Source organism: Coturnix japonica, chromosome 8, assembly GCF_001577835.2.
Source record: "Coturnix japonica isolate 7356 chromosome 8, Coturnix japonica 2.1, whole genome shotgun sequence".
NCBI classification, from domain to species: domain Eukaryota; kingdom Metazoa; phylum Chordata; class Aves; order Galliformes; family Phasianidae; genus Coturnix; species Coturnix japonica.
Genome location: NC_029523.1, coordinates 18,979,507 through 18,996,214, shown reverse-complemented (window position 1 = coordinate 18,996,214; position 16,708 = coordinate 18,979,507). Strand labels below are relative to the sequence as shown.

At 41.8% G+C, this 16,708-nt stretch overlaps 1 protein-coding gene across 18 annotated transcripts in view; it reads right to left on the bottom strand.

The window, feature by feature from the left end:
• The window catches only part of MAST2 (microtubule associated serine/threonine kinase 2), a 175,805-nt gene that overhangs the window by 5,611 nt on the left and 153,486 nt on the right, over positions 1–16,708 (bottom strand). For all 18 annotated transcript variants that reach the window (XM_032446368.1, XM_032446372.1, XM_032446369.1 and 15 more), the window contains 11 exons: positions 15,513–15,678; positions 14,694–14,795; positions 12,792–12,914; positions 11,361–11,470; positions 8,749–8,903; positions 7,414–7,706; positions 5,783–5,998; positions 3,811–4,037; positions 2,277–2,399; positions 656–792; positions 354–541 (listed from right to left, as the gene is read on the bottom strand). In XM_032446368.1, coding sequence (XP_032302259.1) covers positions 354–541; positions 656–792; positions 2,277–2,399; positions 3,811–4,037; positions 5,783–5,998; positions 7,414–7,706; positions 8,749–8,903; positions 11,361–11,470; positions 12,792–12,914; positions 14,694–14,795; positions 15,513–15,678 — 1,840 coding nt within the window. The remainder of the gene's footprint in view (positions 1–353; positions 542–655; positions 793–2,276; positions 2,400–3,810; positions 4,038–5,782; positions 5,999–7,413; positions 7,707–8,748; positions 8,904–11,360; positions 11,471–12,791; positions 12,915–14,693; positions 14,796–15,512; positions 15,679–16,708) is intronic.

Here is a 16,708-nt window from a genome sequence, read left to right as displayed (position 1 = left end):
AATAGATGAGCCACATGTTCCAATGCTATTCATGTGATGTAAATCTCTTCACTGTCAGTAGGCTCAAAATAAGAACACCAATTTGCTTCCTTTTTTTTGCAAAATTATAGAGAAAATGTGTCAAATGGCTACAAAAACACTGCAATTTACAATACATGTTTGCATCAAAGTGAAAGGATGCTATAATTCAGCAAGTATGTTCTTAAAAGGGTGTATGGATTTTCATTTCTAAATGACTAAGCGAATGAGAACACATCCATTCTTGAGGTAATCACAGCTGTCGTTTTACTGCAGAAACAGATTTGCTACATGCTGCTGCGTATTTTACTCCAAAAATGTGGGTTTTCTTTTACCTGAATGTACAGACTCGGGAGTGGATCTATAGCTCTGTGTGGGTGACCGGGGTGACAGGTTGTGAGTTGGAGAGCCAGGCACGCTTTCTCCAGAAGACAGAGAGCGGTTCAGTGAAGATAAACTACGGCTGGTGTGAAGCAGTGATGCCTGTTTAGTGATCTTCCTCAGCAGAGAACTCTTCTTCTTACTGTGGAAAATATTAAAAGTTGTTTACAAGCCCTATTTTATATATATTTTTTATCCTGTGTTGTCATATTTCGGTCAATTTCACGTCCAAAGGAGGGGAATCAACACAACAAACCTTTCTTGACCATCCTTAGTTTTGCTCTTCTTGTTCCTACGTGCCATCTTGGATTTGTAGCTGGCCTTTCGAGCTGGCCCAACTTTGATGGATGTGTTCTCAAATGGTGTAGTGGAGATGGATACTTTATTTCCACTCTGTCAGAAACAAGATATGAACCCAGCTGAAAGCTTGGCTTTTTGAAGCACATCTGCAGGCCAAGCAGGTAGGCTGCTCGTTCATTACTGCCTGCCATTTTGTAATAGTTGTAAAACTCCATTTTGGGCACCTCAGTACAGAAAGGACATGGAGGTGCTGAAGCAGGTAAAGAAGGGCAATAAGGCTTGTGAAGGGCTTGGAGAATATGGACTATGAGGAGAGACTGAGGGAACAGGGGCTGTTTAGTCTGGGGAAGAAGAGGCTGAGGGGAGACCTTATTGCTCTCTTCCAACATCTGAAAGGTGATTACAGTGAGAGTGGGCTTGGTCACTTCTCACTGGTGACAGGATGAGGGGAAATGGCCTGAAGGTGCACCAGGGTAAGTTTAGAGTGGATATCAGGAGAAACTTCTTTACAGAAAGGGTTGTTAAGCACTGGAATAGGCTCCCCAGGGAGGTGGTTGAGTCACCATCCCTGGATGTGGTGCTCAGGGACATGATTTAGTGGAGGGTTGTTAGTTAGGCTAGTATGGTTAAGTTGTGATTGGACTCAATGATCTTTAAGGTCTTTTCCAACCTGAGCAATTCTACGATTCTATGATTTCCCACTTTGCATTTCCACTTATCACTGACTAAGGAATTGCTCAGAGAGGGCCCTCTTTAGTCAGGCTTTCACAAACGATTAGGTCAGACCCCAGCTGATAGCCAGTAAAGCTTCCCAGAGCAGAGGGAACACAGCACCTGACCTCTCCCACTGCTTAATACTTGTTATCCTTGGAAAGTTGAACAAAGTGATATTCTGCCACTAGTCCTATTCCCTGTGCTCTGACCGAAGGCAGGTGTGAGCACAGCAGGCATCTGAAGCTGCAGCACAGGGCATGGTTTGTCTCACTCTTAAAAGTAATAATAAAAAAATTCTGATTGCTCCTCCCAAAGAATTCTGTCTCTTGGAAAGGTCCAAAACTTTGGGTTTTATTTCCATAAATGGATTCAGCCCAGAGGAGGTATCAAAAAGCAAGTCATTTAACTGGATAATTTTAAGACCAACCATTACAAAGCTGCTTTTAAATACCACTGGGAATAATCCTTGAGAAAGCAGTATTAAGAGCTAATAACATTAGCACAGCCTAAAGGCAAGAAAAAAATAAAAGTAAACTGGAATTTTTTAAAGGTACTTGTTTAGTAAAGTGTTGAGGAAAAGGACACTTGAATCTTATTAACCTTTGTCTTCAGTGCTGTCTGAAACACTGGACAGGTTCTTAAGGTCAAAGAGAATACCTGAGTTCAGCTTTAATGACAGGTAGTCCATTTTGGAGATTTAGGGATCAAACTCCAGCAAAGAGTTTTTGCAAAACAAAGGCCAGGTGTGGTGTACACACTTGTATTCATACAATGCCAATTAGATATCTACGGTGTTTTAGGTAATATGCAAAATATGAGACAGCTTGTTTATTTTCCACTCTCTAACAGCGCTGGGTCCCTACCTTCAGGATCAGCTCCACCACTTCAGTGTGCACCAGCCCATGGACCGGTTCCCCGTTGACGTGGGTTATCAGATCCCCTTCACGCAGCCCTGCTTCGTTTGCCGGACCACCTTCCTCCACGTGCTGCCAATGAGAAGGGGATGACTGATTTGAGGAGAGGAACGTACTACATTGCTGGCCAGATCAAATGAAATGCCAACCCAGCTCATCCCTTGCATTAACTGCTTCAATGGAGGGTAAAGGGAACCACTGACTGGCACAGCCCACTCTTCCATTCCTTCTCTGCTTCCCGACAGCCTCTCCTGACCCAAGGCTGACAGCCAGGATGGTTAACCTGATCAAGAGACCAGCTCCTCCCAAAGCAAGACACTCAATACTCTTCCCAAAATGTTCAGAGCTCAGGAATGTTAACTAGATACTCCTGATTTCCAGGCAAGACTTCAATCTTTTTCAACTTCTTTGTCATTCTACCACATACGTGCTGGAATCCAAGGCTGACAGACTTTTAACTAGGATTGTGCTATGTGTCTAGGCTGCCTGTACTGCATTTAATCCCAAACAGAGTGTCATTTTCCACTTTCCGCCCTTTACTGACCTATTCAGCTCATTGCCTTTCCCCATCACAGTTCAAAAAGGCAAACCTCCGTTACAGTGAGGTGACATTCACGCTCAAGAATTCTGCAGCTCTCCTTCTAACAGCAAAACAATATCAGAATCTTGGTAAAATCAGCATTTTCCCAGGACAGCCAGGAGGAGTGAGGGAAAAATGCAGCTTCAGATTATTTCTCTAGCTAAGAATGAGTGTTAAATGATGACCAAAATACATGAAGCCTGAATTGTCTAATGAGCAGATAGAAAAGGAAAAGGATGAACCACCTTTCCCCTTACTCTGTTCTCTCTAACTGTAAAAGTCAAATCACCCCATGTCAGGGAACAGGTCATTCCTACAAGTCATATACATTAACCAAAGAGGAACACAGAGATCAAGTACCAGCAGTAACGGGGAGAAATAGATACAGACACGGAAACCAGACCTTTTAGCATAGTATGCAACTAAGCCAAGTGCTAAATCCCTCGGCAGTCAGCATAGCAGCAGTGATGCTTCAAGGCTTGTAATCAATTCCAAGTGACTGCTTGGAAAATCCCAGCAGAGTGAGCTGATCCGAAGCAGGCTACAATTGCTAACGCAAGTCTGAACAAATTAGCTGTAACTCACCCACATGCAACAACCTCACTAAGGAGAAAGACAGTATGTACATAGAAACATGCTTCAAAGTATGTGCTAGAGTGAAAGGAAGTGAATACATGTAACCAGGGAAGAAAGAAAGAAGAAAGGTTGCTATGGTTCTGTGATGGGCTTGAAACTGCTACAGTCAAAAGTGTTTTCCCCCACCCCAAAAAAATGATAACTTTGGGTCCAGGGAAGGAGAAAGAAAACAGGGTGGCAAAATGCAATTTATAAAGCTAAATCCCACACTCCCAGCTAACTACATTTCCGGACCCAGGGGCACTCTTTAGAAAAGCAGAGACATACCCAGACCATGTGGTGCACAGTGTAGATATCACTGTCACCCATATAGACGCGAATGGCACGCAGAGTGAAACCGTATTTCTTTCCAGCCCGATGGATGATGATTGGTGGTTTCAGGTTTGCGATAGCAGGAGAAAAGTCGCGGCTGGGTGAGGAGTCCCTCGAAGATGGGTTTGAGGATAGAGAATGAGGTGACATTGGACTAGCCAATGGGGAACACGTGTGGTGATCTACAGTGATGACACAAAGGTGTGCAAAAATTAGGAAAGCAGGCCTCCAAAAGAGAGAAAATTCTTGTTAGAGAACAGCTAGGAAATCATCTCTCCCAATGCTCCTACAGCTGGTGATCTTTTCCTGCAGCTTCAACTAATTCATGTTTCAAAATACAAAACCCAGTGAAGTTTCCAGACAGCGTGTTTAGGAACGTGTACCTTGCTTGCCTACAGTTACAGCTGGGTCACAGAATTTACTTCTCCTGTTTCCTGGATTTACAACCTATCCCAGTTATTGACTCTAGATTCAGTGCTGAAATACTCCAGCCCAAGGGTATGATTTATTACCCCACCTTCCAAAAAGATCAGATCGTTTCTAGATTTTGGTGCAAATAACACATTGGTGCTGCCATCAGTCAAAATCAGTAGTTTTAAAACCAAAATTGGTTTTGAATATGACAACTGCATGCAGGTAATTTTTGGTTGCATTTTAAATTCTCAGGGGCAAAAACACTCAGCTCTACAAAGCAGCCATTGCAGGACTTTGCTACTAGAAAACAACATTACAGGTGTATGTCAGAGTACCATTTCCCAAACAGCTGAGGAGCCAGATTCTCCCTTATGTGGCTCAGCTGCCTAAATGTGCCACTTATGTGGCTTAGCCAGGCTGAAGCACCTGGCTGCTCACTGGTACAACAACATCCTCTTCCGAAAATACAAAGCAAATATAGAGTTCTCACTTCAGAGCAAAGCTGGTCAGTATCAGTAAAATAATCCCAAATTGTAGGATTATTAAATGCAGCTGTAAAGGGTAATCCCACACTCACTAAGAAACACCTGCTGAATTACCCAGCATGTTATTTATCTAGCAGATGAGCACAGCTTTTGAAGGACTTTTGCTGGGTGATTAAACACATATCTTGAGATTTTTGTCAGTTTGTGGTTCAGAAAGCACAGTGCACAAGGAATGAAATGTGCACCACCACGAGGTGCCCAGAAGCATTTCTGTAGCTGCCTCCAGCTCCCAGTGAGACAGGTAGGCAGCGCTCTGCAGCCTTGGCACAGTGGGTCCAGTGGAGCCCAGCCTATCAATCTAAGGCAGGTACAGCCCTGGTGATGCAGCAAGGCCTTATGCTCCAGAAAGGGGGATAAAGTCCTTACAGGGGGAGAGGGCTGCCAGACTGGTCTGTGAGAGCACTGCCTCCAAGCATTGTACACCAGAAGTTGGTGCCTGGCATTAGGAATCATCAAGTTATGGCTCTATGTAGAGATAAAACCAGGACAGCAACATCAGTTTACACTGTAAGTTATTTACACCATCGAATTCTTGAATGCTCAGTTATGTGAGTCACTGAAACTTCCCTGATGCACAAACAAGGCACATACACACAGTTCCCAAGTAGGATGTCCCCCCCACAGATTAAAGAATAGCACCCTGAGGGTTAAAAGCCGTTGCACATTGACACACTCCACGCTGCACAGGAACCAGTTTCTGCTGCTCCAGGAGCTGCTTCAAACAGACCGGCTTGTAGAAAGCGGCCGCGTGCAGAAGCTGCTCTCAGACCACACACAGTACTTTGTCTGTGGCAGAGCAGCACTGCAATCCCAGCGAGCGCTGAACAGTCACCAGCAGCACGGGTCAGGTCGCTCCCCTCCTTACAGCGAAGGCACCGCTCCAGGAGAACACAAGGGGAAGGATCTGCCTGTGGATCTGCTGAGTGTCCGGCAGATTCTCACAACTCCCAGCCTGAGGCATTTCTTACCTGAGGGAATCATGAGAGACAAGGCCGTGGCAGATGCTGATTTAATCACTTTATTGACCGGTCTCGAGGTGCGTTTCTCGCCCGATTCTCCGGAGAGCAACCTGTGCCGCGCGCGCCGCACTGCCAAGTCGCTGATGGCTTTAGGAGTGGTGAAGTCTGGGCCTTCATTGCTGTTACTGCGAGCGCGTGGATCAGAGAAGTCTGCAGTGCTCCCAGCTACAGTTTAAATTAAAACAGATTAGAACCACAGGGAATTCCTAACAGTCTATTCCCCCTACAGGCAAAATACATTAAATCAAAGTCATGTTTACATGTAGTCCAAGAGTAAATTTTCCTAAGAAGAAAGCCCAGGGCTTGAATTTTTATTTACAGAAATGGTGTTATTCTGAACACAGAAAATTATAGAGGCTTCTATTCTGCTGGAAAAGCTTGCCAATGAAATCACGCTGCTCAGTGGCAGAGTTACACAAATCCTAAACCCGTGCTGCAGTTCTGCAAGCGAGCCATTTGGATGGGATTGTTCATAGATGTAAACAGCTTTATGGAAAGTGCTCCATTTTTACAATCAGCAAGAACTGTCACTCCTGAAGTTAAAACCTGCCTGTAATAGCAGAACCAGGTTTTATTGGAGCTTGCACATAAAAAAGCCACTTTAAGAGAATATGAAGGTACTAAAGCCAGGGAAAGCAAGAATGTGGTTGGAAAGACAACCTTAATTTGCCCCCTTCTGTGTACCACTGCAATTTAGTCTTCAATTACTTAACCTTCTATAATTATATATATAATACACAAAGTAATCTTGAACATCAGCCTGGGCATGCAGCATCAGCAGATGCTGGGGGTGTACATGAGCTCTGTGCCTCAGTTCCCCATCCGATACCTTCAAGGGGCACTGTGAAAAGACATTAATTAGAATTTACAAGGTTCCTGGAAATTAAAGGGGTGAGCATCACTGCAAGTTCACATGGGAAATTAATCATTCTGTCTTCAAAAGCAAGTTTTGAACAGCATGCAATAAATAAAGCCTAAGGGGCACATTTTGAACAATGAGGACAGAACAAAACATTGATCATTGTTCTTTAAGTGGGCACTGCTGCTCTGCATACTAAATAAAGCAGGAAGGACCATGAAAATGAAAATTCAGAGCACCAGTCCCAAAGACTACCCAATGCCAGTTCAACATTTAACAGGCACAGTTAGAAAGCTAAGGTTCCTATCCCACGGTTTTGCTATGGGAGTCACAATGGGTATCAGAATGTCATTCAAATAAGTGTGTGGTGGGTTACTTCCTTCATCTCTACACCTTCTCTCATGAGTTAATGGAGAAAGTGATGGTCTATTCTGGGAGGATAAGCTGCAGAGACAAATGGGACAACTTGGGAGTAATTTTAACAGACTGGATTGCAGAAGAGGGATAATGAGAAATGGGATACTAGGATAGAATGGCTTGGGTTGGAAGAGACCTCAAAGTTCACGCAGTTCCAAGCCCCTGCCACAAGCAGGGCTACCAGCCACACCGTAGCATGAGACGTGCACTTCACCCAACACCTAAATCCAGTTTCATGCAGTTGGCACCTGTAAGCTAACACAGCATGTTGGCAGAGCATGGCACCATCACACAAGATACGTACCTGTCAGCATCGTGGTGCTGCTGACGGCTGTGCAGGGGGTGGTGGGCCCAGCATCGCCCTCCATCTGTAGCTCGTGCTCCACGGGCTGCTCTGGAATAGGCACTGGTGACTGCACGGCTGACAGCAGCATCCCCTCTGACTGAGGCCTTTTGAGCACGGTTCCCTCATCCTCAGTAGAGATGGCAAAGCGGGGCATGTCGAGGAGCCCCGAGCAGCGCCGGCGGACGGTCAGGGGTGGGCTGGAGTCACTCTCTGTGTGCGAGGATTCAGACATAGACAGGCGCTTACGCAGTCTGAGGGAGAACACAAGACAGAGCGCCTCCATTAAAGCTGTGGGATAATGAATTTTAAAGGACAAAAGTGCACAGTCCCAGCTAACACCTTTGAACCCAATTAAAGGTGAAATTACAAGACTGAGCTGCACCATTAGGACTTAAAATAGCAAAGCTTTGAGAGCATCACCCGAGTTTAGATTTCCAGTATATTCCACTGTTAAGCTTCTAAGAAAGCAAGGATTAAAAAGAAGAAAAATATAGTGCAATAAATATGATAACAAATATTAGAAAAATTCACAACTGCAAAACGCAAATCACCATCCACGTTCCTTTTGGTATTACATTAATTTTTCTTTCAAAGGAGCTGTGAACTTCAAGCCAGGAAGGCCTGATTCAAGAACACCAGTTAAAAGCATAATCTATAAAACGGTTTCTGAATGGAGTCACACAGACTAGATCACAACCACATTTTATGATCTCTCCAATGCCAAATTTCAGTATAAAAGCTTTACAAAACTTGTACAGAATGAGAGAGTCCTTTTTGAAGACAAGTTTGACAATTATTTCAGTTATGCTGGAAACATGGTGGCTATCCAAATCCAGCGCATTTGTATATTTCCCTGATGTTTTTTATTAGAACAAAAGAATTTTGGGGGGATATTCTGAACTTTGGAAACTTCGGACTGTCCTAACGGTTTCTCTAATTTGTGACAAATGACAAAAAAGAACAGACTTTGCGTTCTCTGATGTTGAATAAAAATCTGCCGTTGGTACATCTCCAATGCAATGAGTATTTCCACAAATGAAAGCTGTACTGAAAGTTAGAATTCCTTTAAACTCAGTTGAAGTATTTGCTGTACATTTAGGAAAGATTAGTACTTAAATGGATACATATATGGACATTTGGTTTCAGCCATTTATTCCACACATTGGCTTTCGCCTGTGGAAATGTATCACGCGAAGCATTCCTGACCTAACAGAGGACACACAGAGTTTTGGCACAGGTCACTCTTTCTCATATACTGCAAGAAAACCAAATACTGAGTCCTGCTGGACTTACATCTCAGGAGACCCGATCACCCAGCTGCGGTCCCGACTTTTCAAACCACCCAGGCTGTCCAGCCGGTCATCCTTTTCTTCACTCAGACTCCGTTTAGTTGGTGGTGGAGTTTTCCTCTCTTCATGGATGGAAAGGCGTTCCATGCTGCTGTACACCTACAAATAGCAGAAGAGCCTTCTGTACAGAGAAAGCACACTTATGTGGCCTCTTCTGATCAAGGGGCACAATCATTTCTCAAAATGGAAGAGAATGTATGGAAGTATGACTGTGGCAATGCTCTTTGACTAAGTAACGCAGTGCAGACATGATGTGCTCAAAGTGTGCCAGGAAGAAAAGGAAAAAGGCAACCTTCAGAAACATTAAATAAACGTGCTTTTCTACAGCAGCACCCAACACCTGTCCTCCGAAAGCAGCCCATCACACCACAGAAACACTAAGATTTTTATGGAAACTAATTGATGTTTGCTTATAGCAGCTCTCAAATCTACGGAGAAAAACTCCACAAGCAGACTCCACCAGTCTGGAAAGCTGGCATCTGAATCTTGAAACCTTACTACACAAATTCAGTTCAGTGATAGGCATCACGCTCATGACCCCATTTCATTATCAGCAGTCTATCAGCATTGCCCCGAGCTTCTTTCAGAACAAAAAAGTCCTGCCCTCCTCAAGGAATCTACTATAATGCTGACAGCTTAATGAAAGTGCCTTTCTTGGTTTTACAGCCGTCTTTAAATAATTAAATGATTAAGCAAAAAAATTCCATCCTTTTAAAACTACACTTGACTGTGGACCTAATTTACATAAGAAGAGATTAATGAAAATAATGTTATTAAAAATTCAGAGCATCAACAAGATAACTATTAATAAATCATATGGCTGAATTGTCAGACAAGAATTTCAAAATATAATGAGCCTTTTATGCCTCCCACATTACAAATGCTGTATAATTTTCCAGGTCTTAAAATAAATTCATTAAAAGTGAACTTTTTCTCTTTGTGGCAAAAACATTGAACCCTAAAGAAAAGCTTCATTCTAACAGAAGAATAATACTCATGGTGCGAAAAGACAGAAAAAAGAAACTCTTACACGCTCACGAGAACTTTTTCAAAATCCCAACTAATCCTCAGGTCCAATTTTAAACCCACTTTTGGTCATGCAAATCAGGAGCAACTCCATAAAATTAATGGTAACTGCTACTTAAGCTACTGTAGCCCATCTGAAGACAAAAAAGAATGAAACAGTGCTTCAAAACTGACTTCAACAGTGAAGACCTGGAGGAACTGTCATGAAGAACTGAAATCTTTCAGTGTCCCTAAATAAAATGCCTACTTCCTTCTCCCTAAGAAGTTGGAATACTGTTCATAGAGCAGGCTGACATTAAAAGAGCATTTCTCCTTTCTGCCTCTCCCCATACATAATATGTTTTATCCAAGCTAATAGTGGAGTTGTACTACTTTGAAATGTCTGGAATAGCAGTTTTCTATTTCAGATCATCTGAAACAGAGCGAGAGAACTGCACTGAGTTCTAACTAACTAACTAACTGAATTAAGGCATATTGAATCCAGAAAGCATGGCTAGAAGGAGCATCCTTGGGGCATCCTGTCCATTCCCCTGCCTCAGAGCAGAACCACTCTTTTTTAAGCACCTGGCAGATGTTTCACCAACCCATTCTTAAAAAACACCAGTGATGGAAATTCTAGCAGTTCCCCAGGCAATCCTGTGCTTAATTAATTTTCAACACTGGAAACTTCTTACCACCTATTGCACAACTCCTCTGCACCCATGTTTCCATACCTATTTTGGGTAGAACAGGAAGAATAATGTACTCCCCTTACTCTAGAACATAAATATTTGGAAATTTTTTAGGTTTTATCCTTTGTAGACCTTGGATAATCCTTCTTGCTTTCCTCCTGACTCTCTTTACTGGTCCACATTTATTTTTGAGAACATTTCCCAGAACAGGACAAAGCACTCTAGCTAAGCTGCACCTAAGCACATAGAAAGGATTACTTCATTTGCCTTGCAGAAAACATTCTTTCTTGCTCCTTATAATAGCTGCTTTTTGCCTCAATAGCCTGGCATATTTAACACATGATCCTTTTCTTTCTAACTGTCACCTCATCTTTTGTTCAAAACAATGAATAGCATAGGTGTAGAACCTTGCATTTACTCTTACTGCATGGGATCCCTTTGATATTAGACCACTATTCCAAAATGTCAACATCAGTTTTCATCCTAATACCACCTTGTCTCCTATTAGAATACACTTTTTAGAATAGCACCGTTCAAAGCAAACAAGCTTTGGACACTCCCTGTGCCAGCATCCAAGACACTAGTAAAAACATCACTCAGACACATAACAGACCTCTGCAACGCTCTGCATATTAGCAAAATGCTAAGAAACACAAAGTGCCATTCTCCAATTAGCCTTGCACCCACCTTCTAACAGGCCAGACACTAGCACAGAACTAACAAATACAGAGTTCTTTCCTTCCTCATCAAATACTAAACACTGTGTGGTTCTCACGTATCATCTGCATGACTAACCAAAGCCTCTGAAACAAGTGTTCCTCTCTAGATTCCTGTTTCCTACAAGGCAGCATGCTCCTACCTTGCTAAACCTTGGTGAGCACGAGGAAAACTGCCGAATTTCCACATGATCATCATCATTAGTGTCCTCCTCCTCTTCTGAATCCAGGTGTTGGTACCGTTCGGAACGGGCTGTGAACCAGACATGGCAGATTTCATCAGCGCATGGAGTATCGACTTACCTCAAACTATGTGTGCTTACCCCACAAAAGGCCTTTGCATCAATTCCTACTTGTCTACTTACAAAGAACTTTAAATGTTCATGTGCCACAATGTGTATTCTCTATAACAATGAAACATTCAGGCAGTTTTGCTCATTCTGTACAACTAGCAGCAAAGAATACCTCCTTCCTACTGAATTTATCTTATATCATCAGCTATATTATGCTCGAAATGCTGATACTCAGCACAAATTCTCTGTGTGTCTAATCCTGCAGACCCTTTGTAGTAAGAATATTTCTTCCCTAAGGCATACATTCCTATGGAAAGAAACAAGGAAATAATTCACTGCCCCAATTTCCAATCAGCAGCCTTATGATTGTAAGAAGCCTACCCTGCATACATAGATGCAAGCCTTCTTTAAAAAATAAAAATATTTACCCTTCAAAATATTTCCTCTTCTCCCTTCCAGAACTAGAAAAGGATTAGATTTTATGAAAGAAAATGGGCAAGAAGCCAATATGCAAAGCTATTTTTATTGCAAAAAATCTAAACTGCCTCCAAAGAGATTTTGTGCTATGAGATTTGCAGCACTGTAATTCTAAGCCCGCCACATTAGATTTTGCAGAGGGGGGACGTTAATAAGTTTGGCTACAGAAAGCCGATAGCTGTACCGAGCCAAATTCACTGCACTGTATCAGCCAGAAAGCTACTTTTATAAATTCTAAAATTTTCTGCAATAGGGTTTATAACAGCAATGCCAGCCTTTATCAGTATCTGTGTGAGATACTTCTTGATGTGAGACTCCCAGCTTTTATACAGTGCTTGTATCAAAGTTATCCCGTTAACCTGCTGAGCAGGCCCCCTCATCTACCTGTACCCCCAGCCTAAAAGCCTCTCCAACAAACTGGGCTGTGTTTTTCTGTTGGGTTAGCTAAAAACAGTTGATAGAGAAAAACAATATAGCTCAAAAACTCAGGGAAGCTGGATAGACCAAATGCTTTGGAAGTACTGTGATAAACCGAGCACAACAAATACAGCATCTCACTGCTGAGCCACAGCTGGCAAGTTCACAAGCACCACCGAAAGGCCGATCGACTTCAACAGCAATGTTTTTTCACTTAAAGCCCATTTGCTTTCAAAGAAGCCTTACTTGGCATTCTGCAGAAACTTTCTGAAGTAATTTCCATCCAGCGCTCTATTCAATTTCTAACAATGACTTATCTTTGACAATTTCAGAAATGAAGCAGGCACAAAAAGTATGATGCAGTTTATGTCTAATCTTCAGTCTTACTGTCAAAATAGCTTGTGTCATCCTCGGACTCCAACTGGGGGATGAATTCAGCTTTCTGCCGAAGTAATCCATTCCAGTCCAAATCTTTAAAGAACCGATGCTGTTTCACTTCAAAGGCACTACCTGAAAGAGGAATCTTTTATTGCAGAGTATTTCTTTCAGCATTTGCATAGCAAGAAAAACAAACCCTAGAAATATCAAGAGTCTACAAGAATGTACCTGAGTACAACTCAGTCATGTTTTATCCAGGAATTTTGAGAAACAACTCATCCTTTTGCCAAAGTGGTTGTACAGGGTAAAATCTGAATGAGATTTTCCCCTTCCTATCTCCTCTTCATATTTAATGACAACACGTGACTAAACTGGCTGGAAGACAGCATCTGCTATTACATTCTACAGCAAATTACAAGATTAGGAACTAATTAACATCTTAATTTAAAATTACCAAACTCTAAATACCACCTTGTTCATAGCTAAATATAAAGAACAAACTAAAAGGTACTTAGCATGTGAGTAGCTCCTCTTTCACAAATAAATTCATCCATTTGCTTAAATCAAGGCAGGGGTTTACATATCTTCCTGAATTAGTATCTTTTAACTACTATCTTCTGAGTTATTAACCTTGTGAGTACACAAAAGGAAAACTAAGAAGGATTATCTTCCTGCTAGCATGTGAGCTTATTTTTTTTTTTCCAGATGAAATTAATATTCATTAAAGATGCCACTGTCTTTTTTAAAAAGAGAATAGCAGAGGAAAGGAGATGAAAGGTTTGCCGAGTGCCAGTGGCAGTGAGAGATGCCAAGTGGAACAGCAATCTCAGCATTACAGGTATATAAGAAATCAGAAAATCAATCCATCAACTCGTTTTGTAAGGCAAGAAACTCTACATCTTTTCTATGACAGAAACACCTTTTAAGTACATGGTTTGAAGTAGAAAAAAAAACATGTGAAAATCATGTGATTATATTATTAATTCATGACCTATTCATCACCCCCATATGCACATGTGTTAGGTCTGCTGAACACACGCCTTTTGTAAATGCTATACATTTCAGTTTTGTTTTATCCTTAAATTGTGTTTTCCAATCAAAAATCCAAAACTGAATCAGACAAATCAAGTCTATGAAACAGACAATCTGTCCTGCAAAGCCACCACGCTGGACAAATGATTTTAAAACAAGAAGGCAGTTGAAGTTTGTTGATATTTCTTTACTACCAGGAAATGAGAAGCACTGGCTTGTAAAACTTCAGATCTGATATTATAACACAAAAAGATTAACATACATATCTGACTTTGCAAAACAGATTATCAGACTTTATCGTATGTTTGGAGGATTCTCTGGTACAGCTCTCTAAGAACACAGAAGTTTTCATTTATTTTATTACACCCATGAGTTCACTTCAGTGTAGGGGATTAAGCCCCCAGTCGAAGGAATTGCAAAGAAATCTGATTACGAACTGCTTGAATCGATGCAAAATCCTCAAGCCTTAACTAGAACAGCAGAGATCTGAGAAGTTACATTGCAAACTTGATGGTGCCTTTTCCTTGTTTTCCAGACAAGACAGTGATATTTCTTATAATCATAGAAAGGTTGGGTTGGAGAAGACCTTAAAGATCATCGAGCTCCAACCCCCTGCTTTGGGCTGGCTGCCCCACCAGATGAGGCTGCCCAGGGTACCATCCAGCCGGGTCTTGGGCACCTCGAGGAATGGGACACCACAATTCTACAGCAGCCTGTCTGAACTGCATGCACACTACTTTTCAGAGCTTCATCAAATCCAGCATAAGCCTTTCCCCAGCTCTATACCAGCATTTTTCAACATGGAGTGGTGTGTCTCACAGCCACGGTAGCTTCTTTTCATGCTTCTGGCTAGTTTTTTCCTATATGCTAGGCTCCTACCTGTCCCCATTCTTTCCAGAGGATTTTGGCGGAGGAGCTTAGAAATGAGGTCCTGGGCATCTGGTGGAAGTGCATCATCGCCTTCTGGCCAGGCAATTTCATCTGAGGACAAAAAAAGACTTGACATTTTCTACCTGCTTCACGACCAATTTGAATAACCATTCACATTCCTACATCATAAAATGCAGTGCTCAGTACTTCCCCAGAATTACAAATACCTTGAATTCAGCAGCTTGCATACTTAACATAATTCAAGCATTGACATTTTCCAAAATGCATAAAATCCAGCCTCAGCTAGAGCTGCTGTCAATCCAAGCACTGCTTGTGGAGGAAAAAAAAGCATTAAGAACTCTATTAATAAAGTATGAAATGGGACTTCCATGACAATCCATAAACAATGACACTGACAATACTGTGGCTGTATCTCACGCCCACATATTCCACACTAGTTAGACTTGGAACAGAGCAAGCAATTCGCAGGTAAGCATTTCATACATTAAGTTTATTTCTTCATTGAAGTTCGCTTTTTACAAAGGACATTTGCCAAGTGTGTTAAAAACATACTGTCTCAGAAAGCATTCCCAATAGGAAACGTTTTCAGTGGCATGTTCATTGAGAAATGACAGAACTATTTAGCTAGACAGTACTCAACAATTTTCAATAGCTGGAATCAAGACAGATGTTACTTTGACACAGAGATAAATGCTTGCAAATTAAAAAGCCTTTGCTTTACACCTGGTCTTTCCTGAGCAAACTACTGAACCTCAGTATTTTCAAGGGTTTACTTTGCAGCAGAACAGGAGCAGAACAGAAACATACCACTGATCACTTGTCCAAACAGCTCCTCAGGTGTATCACCAAAGAAAGGAACGCAGCCAACCAGAAACTCGTACAGGATGATTCCCATGGCCCACCAGTCCACTGGCTTCCCATAGCCCTGTCGGAGGATCACTTCTGGGGCAATGTATTCTGGAGTCCCGCAGACCTCAAGAGAAACACAGGAGAAAGCAATCAGCCTACAGATCGTCAAATTCAAATCATATTCTGTCTGTATATGTCTGTCTGCTTGACGGATTGTGACTGGTATGACTATATGTATCAGGGACTGAATTTTGACAGAACTCCCACTTCTCTGCATAAGCAGAATTTAGTTCCACAGATGCAGAATTAGCAACACAGCATGGTGATATACGTCATCATTAAAACTCGGGATGTACAGCTGGCATAACGGCTAAGGGCTTCATGCCTTGGGCTTCAAAACTACAACAGTAGCAAAACATCTGTAAAAGATATAATACAGCAAAATGCAAGACCATGAACTAGTGACCAAAGAACACCTGCTACAAAAAATACCATTATTCAGAAGCAAAGGAAGACATGGTCCCGTGTGTGCTCTTTGTTTACCACAGAATGATTATGAATTAACACTTGGCACAGAAAAACAAGAAAATTCTGCTGTGATCCTATGTATTTTCAGAAGAGATAAGCATTTTTTAATCCCATTATACATGGCACCAGAATATACTACATAGTTCCTGTTAAATGTGCCCAGGAAAGATCAATTCAAGCTGAAACAGGTGCATGGGAGAGCTATTAATTAATCAGATAAAAATCTAACCCATTATCTAAAAGAACTTGGCTGGTTGAGCCTAGTAAAATGAAGGCTAAGGAGGAAAGAGACCCCTAGTAAACACCATGGCGATGAAAATCAATTATTAAGCCAACAGACAAAATTACAAGAACCTATAGGAACTTGCCACAAACTTTCTAAGCACCAGAAAGGTGAGACTGTTAAACAACCTTCCAGCAAAAGCTGTGTCATGGTTTAGTAATTTTGTAATTTTTGCTATCAGTATTCCACATCATAACATCATATTAAGCATGAATAATTTTACTGAATCTGCAACTTACAGAAGAAGACTACATCTCCCAGGGAACAACACGATAGGTCACGGGACCTGGACTCTATATTAACTCTGTCGCAGAACAGACTGAGGTCTTTCGAGTTCTGGCGT